Source organism: Manihot esculenta, chromosome 3 (assembly GCF_001659605.2).
Source record: "Manihot esculenta cultivar AM560-2 chromosome 3, M.esculenta_v8, whole genome shotgun sequence".
Taxonomy (NCBI): Eukaryota; Viridiplantae; Streptophyta; class Magnoliopsida; order Malpighiales; family Euphorbiaceae; genus Manihot; species Manihot esculenta.
The window spans coordinates 27,616,996-27,630,392 of record NC_035163.2 but is presented as its reverse complement, the minus strand read 5'-3'; the positions used below and the strand labels follow the sequence as shown (position 1 = coordinate 27,630,392).

The following is a 13,397-nucleotide window of genomic DNA, read 5'->3' as shown; positions in this document are numbered from 1 at the left end:
AACTATTATGAGCAGCTAAATTTCAATATAATTGGTTATAAAATTTAATTATTTTTATTATTTTTTAGTATTTATATGATTGTTGTGACTATTATTTATTATTTATTAGTATTAAGGATTAAAAAGGATGAATTAATCTTAAAGAATATTGTTTGTATTAAAATCAAACTTTATCTTATTTTGAAACACCCTTAAATAAAAGAGAAATTTGCATTTTGCAGATGAAAGAATTATTAATCAAGTATAGAAGCCGACTTGAAATTGTGTGTGTGTGTGTGTGTTTTTTTTTTCCTTTTAAGAATATATAATTTTACTTTTTGTCCATAGATTCCATAGAAAGAGAACACAAAAAAAGACAAGAAAAAAAGAAAGAAAGACCGACTGCTGTTGATGTCGACCCAAGCTAGAGAATGACAATTAATATATTTCAAGAAAGCTGTAATGTTGTCTAATATCAGTATAAGGGGTCATGCGTATTTTTCTTATAAGCAGTGATTTTTATTAATAATGAAAATTAAGAAAAAGAAATTATATGAACACAACTAACTAAATTGAAGCAAAAAATTAACCAAACTATTCATTAACTATTTGAGATTTGATTTAATAAAAATTTGGATGAATTCGATTCGATTTCTAAAAGAATTAAATTCAAATTTAATTTATAAACCAGCCGAATTTAAACTTTATAATATTCAATTTACCAAAACTCGTAAGTTCGATTCATTTTTAAATTTATAAATGGAATCGCGAATTAATTTATAAACAGATTTATTAAACAGATTAAATTTAATATGATAAAAAAAATGAACTCAAAATCTAAATAAATTTTCATGAGTCAAATTTTAAATTTTTTAAAATTCAACTCTCCACGGTTTAATTATATGGTTATAAATTGTAAATATTTAAATCCTTAAAATTTAAGGGTTTGTTTTCTATATTATTATATATATATTTAAATAATTAAAATTATTTAATTTTAAATTTATTAATTTTAAATTAAAATTTATTATAATTAAAAATAAATTGAATTATTTGTACTCAATAAAAGTTTGATGTGTATTAATTCATTTACTAAATAATAAAACTTGAATTTATTAATATTTATTTTGAATTCAAAATAATAAAATTTAAGTTCGAAAAAATTTTAATAAACTAAAATTAAATTCTTTAAAATTCAATTCCGCTGTGAGTTAAATCAATTTTTCAATAATATATTAGGCTTTGAGTATGACATGCTAAGTGCAGAAATCCTTGCAAAAATATCAAATTGTCACAGGGGTCTAAGTCGAAACACACGCAACGGAACAATCACTTAGAAAACCTACTAGTCAATCAAGAAATTCCACTTAGCTCAGTCACACTGTCTCACAAAGTGAGGTTCGAAAGGTACAAAATCTCAACCAATAAAGTGTAAAACAACAGTATTTACAGAAAATAACTTTTCCTACCTTTCATTCACTAAAAGAAAACAATACAAGAGACACCTTTCACAGAACTTCTCCCAAAATGTTCTAGCAGTGCTCTCTTTTGAGCTCTCTCCCTAGCCAACCACACATATTTACATATGTATGAGTATATATAGGATACAGCAACATCCTACAAGAAGTTGTGGTTGACACCAGGAGAAAAATCCGCCCACTACTCATTATGAAAGTTATATAACTACCCACTACTCATCATGGAAGTTATATAACTACCCACTACTCATCATGGAAGTTATATAACCGCCCACTAATGATCATGGGAGTTATAACTATCCACTTCCCATTATGGGAGTTATAACTACCCGCTATCCCTCATGGGAGAACATGCCCCACTCCAGCATCACTTTCCCACGTTTGTAGGCCACTCCTTTGCATTCAGCAACTTTCAATCCCTACTGTACCAGCATCCCAATGTGATGGACCGAACTGACACCCAGAGTCCAGCCCTTGCACCCAGCAGATCACCCGCCTGCCCAAGCACACAGCCTTGCCAATTGAGTGCACCCCTGCACACTCCCAGTTGTGGTGAAATCAAGGCCCAACTTCACCCCAACTCAAGCCAATCGGCTCAAGGGTCTAACAAACCACCCCCACCAGAAGGAGCCAACGTCCTCGTTGGTAGGGCCCGCAAATAATCCTCTATTTGCTCTTCAAACTGCCACAAGGTTGTATCTCTTTTCCAAGTAGCTTCTGAAATTGGCTTGTCTTTCCATTGAATAAGGAACTCTGTTCTCCTAGTCTTTTTGCTTTGCCCCAGTGTCCTATGATCCAGAATCTCCCCAATCTGATCATCGAACTGTTTCCTCACAACCGGCGGAGCTCTCTTCGCTTGGCTCCTTGAAGATTCAGCGACATCTTCATAAAACTTCTTAAGGAAACTCACATGGAAAGTTGGATGAACTTTCAATCTTTTGGGCAATTTCAGCTTGTAGGCAACATTGCCCACCTTGGCCACAACTTCAAAGGGCCCATCATACTTAGGGATCAATCCCCTATGCACGGTTTTATTGCTTATCTTCTTCCAAATCTATGGAGTCAACTTCAACAGCACTTTCTCGCCAATGTCGAACTCCACGTCCCTTCTCCCCCTGTCTGCATATTTCTTCATTCTCCTTGAGGCTTTTCTCAGGCTATCACCAGCTTCCTCTAGTAACTCCTGTCTGCCCTTGGCGAACTTATATGCAGCAGGACACTTGCCACCAGCCCCCTGTTTGGCCATCTCCACAGGAGTGTTGGGCTGATGCCCCAGAACAAGTTCAAATGGACTCGCTTCTGTAGAAGAAGATTTGTGCAACCAACCCTAGGTGCATACTGACGCTTCTGATAAGGCTATTGGAAGGGTGCTGGTCCAGGAGGGACATCCTGTTGCCTTTTAGAGCAGGAAGCTAAATGAAGCGCAAGGTGGTTTTGTGCGGGGGCACAAGCCAGGGAGGCACAATCAAGTTGCTGATTTCCTAAGCAGAAAGGAGGTAGTTGTTGGAGTGTACAACACTACTCGTGTCCAGTTTGATAGGATGGACATGATTCGTAGCCATGGCATGGGGATGCTGGTTACAAGTTGAAATTGCCCGAGAGAGTGGAAGTTAATTCAACTTTCCATGTTAGTTTCCTTAAGAAGTTTCACGAGGATGTCGCTGAATCTTCAAGGAGCCAAGTGAAGAGAGCTCCGTGGGTTGTGAGGAAACAGTTTGATGATCAGATTAGGGAAATTCTAGATCATAGGACATTTGGGCAAAGCAAAAGAATAGGAGAACAGAGTTCCTTATTCAATGGAATGACAAGCCAGTCACAGAGGCTACTTGGGAGAGAGGTACGACCTTGTGGCAGTTTGAAGGGCAAATCGGGGATTATTTGCGAGCCCTACCAACGAGGACGTTGGCTTCTTCTGGTGGGGGTGGTTTGTTAGACCCTTGAGCCGGTAGGCTTGATTTGGGTGAAGTTGGGCCTTGATTTCACCACAACTTGGGAGTGTGTAGGGGCACACTTGATTGGCACGGCTATATGCTTGGGCAGGCGAGAGTACTGCTGGATGCAAGTGTGCAGGGGCGCGCTTGATTGGCAAGGCTGTATGCTTGGGCAGGCTGGAGTACTGCTGGATGCGAGTGTGCAAGGGCGCACTTGATTAGCAAGGCTGTGTGCTTGGGCAGGCTGGAGGACTGTTGAGTGCAAGGGCTGGACTTCGGGTGTCGGTTCAGTCCATCATATGGGGATACTGCTACAGTCGGGATGGAAGTTGTTGAATGCAAAGGAGTGGCCTACAAATGTGGGGAAGTGATGCTGCAGTGGGGTATGTTCTCCCATGAGGGATAGTGGGTAGTTATAACTCCCATAATGGGAAGTGGGTAGTTATAACTCCCATGATCATTAGTGGGCGGTTATATAACTTCCATGATGAGTAGTGGGTAGTTATATAACTCCCATAATGAGTAGTGGGCAGATTTTTCTCCTTAGTGGTTGGGGGTGTCAACCACAACTTCTTATAAACTGTTGTTGTATCTTATATGTACTCATACACATGTAAATGTGGGGAGAAACCCTGAGAGAGGGGACCCCGTTAGCTAGGGAGAGAGCTCAAAAGAGAGCACTGCTAGAACATTTTGGGAGAAGTTCGGTGAGAGGTGTCTCTTGTATTGTTTTCTTTTAGTGAATCAAAGGTTGGAAAAGTTATTTTTTGTAAATACTGTTGTCTTGCACTTTGTTGGTTGAGATTTTGTGCCTTTCGAATCTCACTATGTAAGAGAGTGTGGCTGAGCCAAGTGGGATTTCTTGGTTGCCTAGCAGGTTTCTAAGTAATTGGTCCGCTGCGTGTGTTTCGACTTATACCCCTGTGACAATTTGGTAGTTTCCTTAAGAAGTTTCACGAAGATGTCGCTGAATCTTCAAGGAGCCAAGCGAAGAGAGCTCCGCCGGTTGTGAGGAAACAGTTCGATGATCAGATTGGGGAGATTCTGGATCATAGGACACTGGGGCAAAGCAAAAAGAATAGGAGAACAGAGTTCCTTATTCAATGGAAAGACAAGCCAGTTTCAAAAGCTACTTGGGAAAGAGATACAACCTTGTGGCAGTTTGAAGAGCAAATAGAGGATTATTTGCGGGCCCTACCAACGAGGACGTTGGCTCCTTCTGGTGGGAGTGGTTTGTTAGACCCTTGAGCCGGTTGGCTTGAATTGGGGTGAAGTTGGGTCTTGATTTCACCACAACTGGGAGTGTACAGGGGTGCACTCGATTGGCAAGGCTGTGTGCTTGGGCATGCGGGTGATCTGCTGGGTGCAAAAGCTGAACTCTGGGTATCAGTTCGGTCCATCACATTGGGATGCTGGTACAATAGGGATTGGAAGTTGCTGAATGCAAAGGAGTGGCCTACAAACGTGGGAAAGTGATGCTGGAGTGGGGTATGTTCTCCCATGAGGGATAGTGGGTAGTTATAACTCCCATAATGGGAAGTGGGTAGTTATAACTTCCATGATCATTAATGGGCGGTTATATAACTTTCATGATGAGTAGTGGGCAGTTATATAACTCCCATAATGAGTAGTGGGCGGATTTTTCTCCTTAGTGGTTGGGGGTGTCAACCACAACTTCTTGTAGACTGTTGTTGTATCCTATATATACTCATACATATGTAAATATGTGTGGTTGGCTAGGGAGAGAGCTAAAAAGAGAGCACTGCTAGAACATTTTAGGAAAAGTTCTGTGAGAGGTGTTTCTTGTATTGTTCCTTTTTAGTGAATCAAAGGTTGGAAAATTTATTTTTTGTAAATACTGTTGTCTTGCACTTTGTTAGTTGAGATTTTGTGCCTTTTGAATCTTACTTGTGAGAGAGTGTGCTGAGCTATAGTACCAAGAATGTCCTAGACTATGAATAAGATCAATAGAAACTTGAAAAAAGAAATGGAGCCTGCTGCCAACCAAGACAGCACTGTCTTCAAAGAAGGGACCATAATCTTCAATCAATGTTAGAAGATTGCAACAAAAATCTTCCAATCTATTAAGGCTCAGTTTAGCCAAAGAATCTGCCATAATAGCTTTAGGTGCTATATTAGTTAATTAAGAAGCAAATACTGAATTGATAACCTCAAAAATCCTAATAACCCATTTTGCTTTTAAACATTAATTTTTGTAGCACCAAAAGGAAGAATTTGCCATAGTTATAAGTGACTACACAGTACAGATCATTGATTAACTAACAAATTGGAGATGGATTAAATTGAATTTCTAACAAATTCCATCACAAAATTGACAAAGAGAAAAAAATATATATTTTTTTTAAAAAAGAAAAAATAAGTTTGCATCACAAATCCCAGCTATTATATAAATAAACATAAAATTTAAAACAGTGAATAATAATTCAATTACCGTTAACTTTATGCATACATTATATTTGACCAGAAAAACAATGTGCAATATCCAGCAACCTCGTAATAAAAAATAAAAAAAAATGCCAAAGAGTTGTTATAAAAAGGGAAGATGGATCCCAGCGATAACACAGCAATTACGAAGGAAGCTAAGTAGCCACTGTGTTAGCGATTTAAGTTTGCAGCAGCAGCAGAAGAAGAAAACTCAAATTAAGTAGGGAATTAAGAAGGATGAAGAAAGTGAGTTGTGTATTAGTTATGTTGATAACAATGATGATGATGATAAATGGGTGTTGGTGTCTGGAGCGTACCCATTTTCCTTCATCTTTTCTCTTTGGGACTGCCACTTCTTCTTATCAGGTACCTCTATTTCTCCTTCATCTCATTACCAAAAAAATCCTGTTATATACAAGGTAAAAGGCCCATAAATTTTAAGTTATGGGACACAAGGACCTAAACTTCTAGGACTTTTTCATCGTCGCTTTCATTATTAGCAATTTAGATCCCATGTGTCCTAAAAAAATAAATAAATTAAAAATTAAAATTGCAACAGCTAATATGGCAATTAATTATTAATTACTTCTGCAGATTGAAGGAGCATATTTGGAAGACAACAAAGGCCTCAGCAATTGGGATGTATTCACCCACATATCTCCTGGTACTAATATTTATTTTTTTTTTATTCACTAAAAAGATCAAGATTTTCTTTCAACTATATCTACCGAAGAATAAAAAATAAAAAATTTTATTTTTTAATTTAAATATATCTCTAAACTATTATTAAAAGATTAAATAATTTCACTATGTATTAAAATTTGATATTTTTTTATTTTTATTATATAATTTAAGAATAAATTTAATTTTTTTATTGCGAGAGGATGTGGATTTTTTTTTTATTTTTTTATTAATGTTATCCATAGATATTAAAGTGGAGGGTACGTAGATGTGCATGCAATTTTGTTAGAGTAGCTAACTAAAGTTAAATTGTGACTGCTCTGCTTGTTGTTATCAGGAGAAATCAAGGATGGAAGCAATGGAGACACAGCTGATAATCACTATCATCTATTTTTGGTAATTGATAATATCCTTGAGTTTTCTGTGTGCCTAATAATATCTTACACAATAACTGTCCCACCCAAGATTCCCATAAGGAATCTTCAAATTTGATCTTTTCCACTAATTAGTGCTCTCAAAATTCCAATAATACAAATTAAATTAATTTTGAAAGGGAAAATAAATATAATAAATTTGCTAGTGAGAAAATTTTATTATAAATTATGGTTATACTGTGGCAGGAGGACATAGAGCTGATGCATTCCCTTGGAGTAAATTCATATAGATTCTCAATTTCATGGGTCAGAATACTACCCAGTATGTTTCATTAGATTTTTTTTTTCTTTCTTTGAATTAAACAAATGGGTTTTGTTTGAATTCATTTCATCATGTTTTAACTAATTTTAATCTTTATCACAGAGGGTAGGTTTGGAGAGATCAATCCAGAAGGGATTGCATTTTATAATAAACTTATTGATGATCTTTTGCTTAAAGGTAAAACAAATTGACCTGTGATACGTTAGAGAAATTATTTATTTAATGCAATTTTTAGTATCTAACCGTCGTTTAACTGTAAAATTTCTTGATGTTTTGACCGTTGGGTTTAAGATTTTAAAATTTAAATTTCTAATATTGTGTATGTTTTAATTATGTAGGAATAGAACCATTTGTTACATTGCATCATTACGATGTTCCTCAAGAGTTGGAAGATCGATACGGTGCTTGGTTAAGTCCTCAAATGCAGTAAGTTACTCTTACCCTAAAATTTCCTTAATGGGAAATATTTTCCTACCTCAGAGAGCATTGTTAACATCAACTCTTGTATGTTAATCTTGTTGTAGGGATGATTTCGGCTACTTTGCAGATATTTGCTTCGAGGCATTTGGGGACAGAGTAAAACATTGGATTACACTCAATGAACCAAACATGGTGGCTCAATATGGCTACTACAGTGGAATATGGCCACCGAGCCGATGCTCTTTCCCTGCTGGAAACTGCACCACTGGTGACTCTAAATTAGAACCCTACATTGCTGCTCATAATATGGTACTAGCGCATGCCACAGCAACTGAAATTTACAGAAAAAAGTACCAGGTATACATAAATTAGAGCAGATTCTACTATACACTCGGCATAGCACGTGCATGTATAAAGCAGTGCATGCATCAGGTGCACTGAATAATTTTTAAAAAATTAGTATGTTGTCGAATTTTGCTGAATATTTATCACCTGAAACAGGAAAAACAAGGAGGGAAGATTGGCATTGTGTTGCATATCTATTGGTATGAACCATTAAGAGACATTCCGGTTGATCGTGTAGCTGCTCAACGAGCTCTAGGTTTCAATGCTGCTTGGTAATTAACCAAGTACTCAGTAACTGAGATTTATCCAATGAAGTTGTTTGCTAGGTCTTGAATGGATTTATTATTAATACAATTTTTTTTTTTTTTTTGTTATGTGTGTAGGTTTATGGATCCCATTATGTATGGAGAGTACCCACCAGAGATGCAACAGATTGTAGGTCTAAGACTGCCAGCATTTTCAGAGGAGGACAAGAGGAAGCTAGCAAATAAACTGGATTTCATTGGAATCAATCATTATAGCACTCTCTATGCAAAGGATTGTCTGCTTTCACCATGCAATTATTATGATGATTTGCTCAAAGATACCTTTACTTATGGAACTGGAGAGAAAAATGGAGTTCTTATAGGAGAGCCAGTAAGATATATATACAAAAGCTAAAATTAATAGTTAACCCCATATAATAATTAAAACTAGTACTTTAACACTGCTTCTCCTTTTTCGTTTTGGATCCTTACAGACAGCAATGCCTACGTTTTATGTTGTTCCAAACAGTATGGAGAAGACAATCATGTACTTCAAAGACAGATACAACAACACGCCCATGTTCATCACAGAGAACGGTAATATCAATAATTTCTCTCAAGCTACCAACTGTTACACATAGATTAGAAATTAAGACTGACAACTTATAATAATTTTTACAAAATCTATTTGCAGGATATGCACAACCCAGCAGTAGAAACATCGGAGATATGCTCAATGATACGAACCGGGTGGAGTACATGGAGGGTTACCTCACTTCTCTAGTTTCTGCAATGAGGTGGATTCACGTTTGTTTATCAATATTATGTTATAGATTTGTAAATTAAGAAGGATTGTAGAACAAGAAAGAGAAAAGAGAGAGAAGAAATTAAGATAAGAATTTGAGATGAGAAAAGAGAATAATTGTATTCATCCAAAAAAACTGACAATGCCGTTCAGTACTGACTCATATATAATCATATTACTAACTAACTTGACAGCTAGGAATATTCCATCAGCTCATTAAGTAAATAACAACTAAAAGCATAAATGGTAAATAACAAAATGGATAGATTAAGCCTTGTTCTTTGGCCCAATGACACCTCTCTTCCTGAGCCCATAACCATGCTTCACAATTCCATCTAAGCCCTGGCCCGATTCTATGACATTACTCCCCCTTTTAAGAGACACCTTGTCCGCAAGGTGAAGTTCTGGAAATTGAGAATAGAGGAAAGTCAAATCCTCCCATGTGCTCTCATCTGGATGTAGATTAACCCATTGCACGAGTGCTTCATTCGACCATTCAAACGCGTCTTTCTTGAGAAGATTGGTCAATGGCCTAGCTATAGCCCCATACTGATAGATGAACTTCCGATAGTAGCCCGTTAACCCCAAAAATCCCCTCAAACTCTTGAGATTTGTTGGTACTGGCCAATTCTGCATAACCTCTATTTTACTGGGGTCTGTGTGTACACCGTTTTCATCAATTACATGACCCAAGTATTCAACTCTAGTCTGAGCAAAGGAACATTTTGACTGTTTGGCAAACAACTTGTGTTCACTAAGTATGTCAAAGACTTTCTTTAGATGGTTTAAGTGCTCCTCAAGAGTTCTGCTATATATCAAAATATCATCGAAGAAGACTAGAATAAACTGCCTCAAATAAGGCTCAAAGATTTGGTTCATCAAGGATTGGAAGGTAGCAGGAGCATTAGTCAAGCCGAAAGGCATTACCTTAAATTCGTAGTGCCCATGATGAGTTCGGAATGCTGTTTTGTAAACATCTTCCACTCTTACTCGAATTTGATGGTAACCGGCTCGCAAGTCAATTTTGCTGAAGAATCTTGCTCCATTTAATTCATCCAGTAGATCATCTATGACAGGTATTGGAAATTTATCTTTGACTGTCATCTCATTCAATTGTCTATAATCCACGCAAAAACGCCAAGTTCCATCTTTCTTCTTAACTAACAGGACTGGAGAAGCGAAAGGACTGTGACTACATTGAATCACTCCAGTGTTGAGCATTTCTTTTACCTGTTTTTCTATTTCCGTTTTCTGAAAATAGTTGTGGTGATAAGGTCTGATGTTAACAGGTTTTGTGTTGGGCAGGAGATTAATAGCATGGTCATGTGATCTTTCCGGAGGCAGAGCCGTAGGTGTTGCGAAAATGGTCTCATATTGCTGCAATAATGCCTGAACTGGTTCTGCTATTCCGGTGTTCAACTGATTTTCCACCGTGGGTTCTGTAATTTTGATGGAGAATAGCTGAGCAGGTAGTAACGCTCCCCCTTCTTTGATAAGCCTTGTCATCTTCTTCCCACTCACACAATGCAGCTCTCCTTGGTCTTGGATGCCCTGTAGTTTAACCTCATTCCCATCTCTGTTGAAAGTAAGAGTCATGCCCACAAAATCAAAAAGCAAAGGATTATACATGATCATCCAATCCACTCCTAATACAATATCATACCCAACCACTGTAAGAACCCGTAAATCAAAGGCGTACTCCTGTCCCTGCATATTCCATTTCATTCCCTGACATACTGTTTGGCTGAGTATTTGTTCTCCATTAGCTACTGTGACCGAAAGAGTAGCTGTCGTGACAATAGCTGCCTGCACTCTCGCAGCTATCCCAGCATTCATGAAACTATGGGTGCTGCCCGTGTCTAACAAGATTACCACAGGAACTCCATGAATGTTTCCCTTGATCCTCAGCGTATTGGGCGATTTCTGACCTGTTACCGCTGCGAGTGACAGTTCTCCTTTGAGATTTTCTCCTTCGGTTTCCTCACAGGTAAGTTCTTCTTGAACAATGTCATCTATATTGGCTTCCATAGCCAAGAGCGTCTTGTTCTTGCACTGATGTCCAGGGCTGAACCTATCACCACATTTAAAACATAACCCGGTAGCTTTTCTTTGTTCCCATGTATTGGTCTTCCCTCCCGAATCCTTATTAGTTTCTTCTTTCGGTTGCAGGATTGTGGGTTTTGGCGATGGAAAACTGATAGGATAGCTTGACTTCCCCGTAGTAATCTTACCCGGAATCAGTTTATGCCTCCTAAGGACAGCTTCAAACGATTGCTCCTGATATTTTGCTTGAGTGAAAGCCTGATTCAAGGTGATTGGTCTGTGTACCATTAACATAGCTCTGAGTTCCTCACTCAACCCACTTATAAAGCTCGAAATAAAGTATGATTCCGATAGCCCAGGATTGAATTTCTGCATTATTGCCTTCAGTTGCTCAAACCTTTCTTGATAACATACCACAGATTCAGCGCCCTGCTGCAGTTTGTTAAACTCAGCCACGATTTCCATGCTTGATTTCTCTCCAAACCTTTCACACAAATCTTTGGAAAACTGAGACCATGAGGAATTGGTTTGATCGCTGACCCATCCTTGAAGCCAATTGTCAGCTATATCACCAAATCGCATCGTCGCAATCTCAATCTGTTCTTCTTCTGCAATACTATAAAACCGAAAGTATTTTTCACATTTCCGAATAAAGTTCCTTGGGTTCTCACCATTAAAATCTGAGATTTCCACCTTGGGCATTTTTGCTCCCTTAGAGGAGTAGCTACCCTTTGTAGAGGTCGGGCTGTATCCTCCTTTGTCGGTTGTTTTGGGTGTAGGTAAAATTCCTTTACCTGTATTGGATTGAATCTCAGATCCTGAAGCTATTGTGTTAACGGTAACAGCAGCAGGTGAGTCTCTATTTTGCGAGATTTGATCCATCAATAACGTGAACTTGGATTCAAGATCTTCCATCCGTTTGGTTGATCGTTGCTGATTCTCCACTACTTGCTTCATGATTGTAGACTGTTCAGCGAGATTAGCAGATAATTGTTGAAATTGGGTTTCTAATTCCTTGATTGTCATTGTAATAGTCCCGGATCGATTGCTTAATGGTAGAAATTAAGCAACTAAGCTTTGATACCACTGTTATAGATTTGTAAATTAAGAAGGATTGTAGAACAAGAAAGAGAAAAGAGAGAGAAGAAATTAAGATAAGAATTTGAGATGAGAAAAGAGAATAATTGTATTCATCCAAAAAAACTGACAATGCCGTTCAGTACTGACTCATATATAATCATATTACTAACTAACTTGACAGCTAGGAATATTCCATCAGCTCATTAAGTAACAACTAAAAGCATAAATGGTAAATAACAAAATGGATAGATTAAGCCTTGTTCTTTGGCCCAATGACACCTCTCTTCCTGAGCCCATAACCATGCTTCACAATTCCATCTAAGCCCTGGCCCGATTCTATGACATATTATTGGTTTCTTTTTTAAGGTGAGCTGATAAAGGTTGATAATAATTACAGGAACGGTGCAGATGTGAGGGGCTACTTCCATTGGTCTTTGATAGATAACTTTGAGTGGAGATATGGATATACCATAAGCTTCGGGTTGGTTCATGTAGATCGTACAACAATGAAGAGAACGCCAAAAATATCAGCTAAATGGTTCCAGAATTTCCTGAAAAATGAAGCTCTCCATGCCCAAGACTAGTAACTCAACATTGTGCATTTGTAATCTAGAAACAGAGTTCATCTATATAAATGTTTATATTTGTTCTAGTTGTTTACCCAGAGGATTATATTACAAGTAAACCCTAAAAATACTGCTTTCTCTTTCAATCTGCAATCATAATTGTGGTTCTTTTGATCATACTGAAGAGAGGACTGGAATCATTCGATCAGTCTTCGAATGTGTTTCACCAAGGTGTCAAATTTTCAATATCCATCACGTTCTCTCATGGGAGATCTGAACAAGGTTTCAGAATTCAGAGTCAGTATCTAGGATAAATTTCTATTTCCCAGATCCTGAGCAACGCTAATGGATTCTAGTAGGGCTAGTATTTCTCCTACCAGGGGAGACTTAGCACAACATACTGACTGCGATCTAGTATTTACTGTGGTATCAAAGTTGAACCTGAGTGATCCTTGAACGAGGCTGCCAATTACTATTTCTTGCATTGCTGATAGGGTGTGTCTGTGCTGTGGACTAGCATCCTTTATTACGCTGAGCTCTTAAATCCCTCTTTTGATGTGATTAACTGATATATAATCTGCCTTAACCATGCTCTGCGAGATGAAAACACTCTGCTTGGATTGTGACCGAGGGGAAAACGTACTTGGATCTAGAGAGGAGAAGCGAAGTTTGATTAAGGAGGG

General features: G+C 37.7%; 1 protein-coding gene and 1 long non-coding RNA gene across 3 annotated transcripts; both read left to right on the top strand.

Annotated features, from left to right (window-relative positions):
• Positions 1-2,873: 2,873 nt before the first annotated feature.
• Positions 2,874-12,758, top strand: LOC110612024 (beta-glucosidase 18). Its single transcript, XM_021752658.2, has 15 exons — positions 2,874-2,885; positions 3,016-3,294; positions 4,340-4,619; positions 6,018-6,199; positions 6,428-6,497; positions 6,852-6,910; positions 7,135-7,210; positions 7,313-7,387; positions 7,549-7,636; positions 7,735-7,987; positions 8,132-8,247; positions 8,359-8,611; positions 8,715-8,817; positions 8,915-9,017; positions 12,546-12,758. Exons 1-15 carry the CDS (start codon positions 2,874-2,876, stop codon positions 12,730-12,732), a joined length of 2,136 nt encoding a protein of 711 aa, XP_021608350.2. The 3' UTR covers positions 12,733-12,758.
• LOC122723252 lies at positions 10,047-12,142 on the top strand. Of its 2 annotated transcripts, XR_006350215.1 has the most exons (3): positions 10,047-10,101; positions 10,193-11,012; positions 11,195-12,142. It is a non-coding gene; the product is annotated as an uncharacterized LOC122723252 (long non-coding RNA). The 2 variants fall into 2 exon arrangements; XR_006350214.1 differs by lacking the exon at positions 10,047-10,101 and having other exon boundaries at positions 10,110-11,012.
• Positions 12,759-13,397: the final 639 nt, after the last annotated feature.

Bases quoted from the DNA above. Each gene is read 5' to 3' on its own strand.
- LOC110612024 (XM_021752658.2), top strand. The intron at 7,988-8,131 runs GTATACATAAAT...CACCTGAAACAG, and splicing joins TTTACAGAAAAAAGTACCAG to GAAAAACAAGGAGGGAAGAT. The intron at 8,612-8,714 runs GTAAGATATATA...GGATCCTTACAG, and splicing joins GAGTTCTTATAGGAGAGCCA to ACAGCAATGCCTACGTTTTA.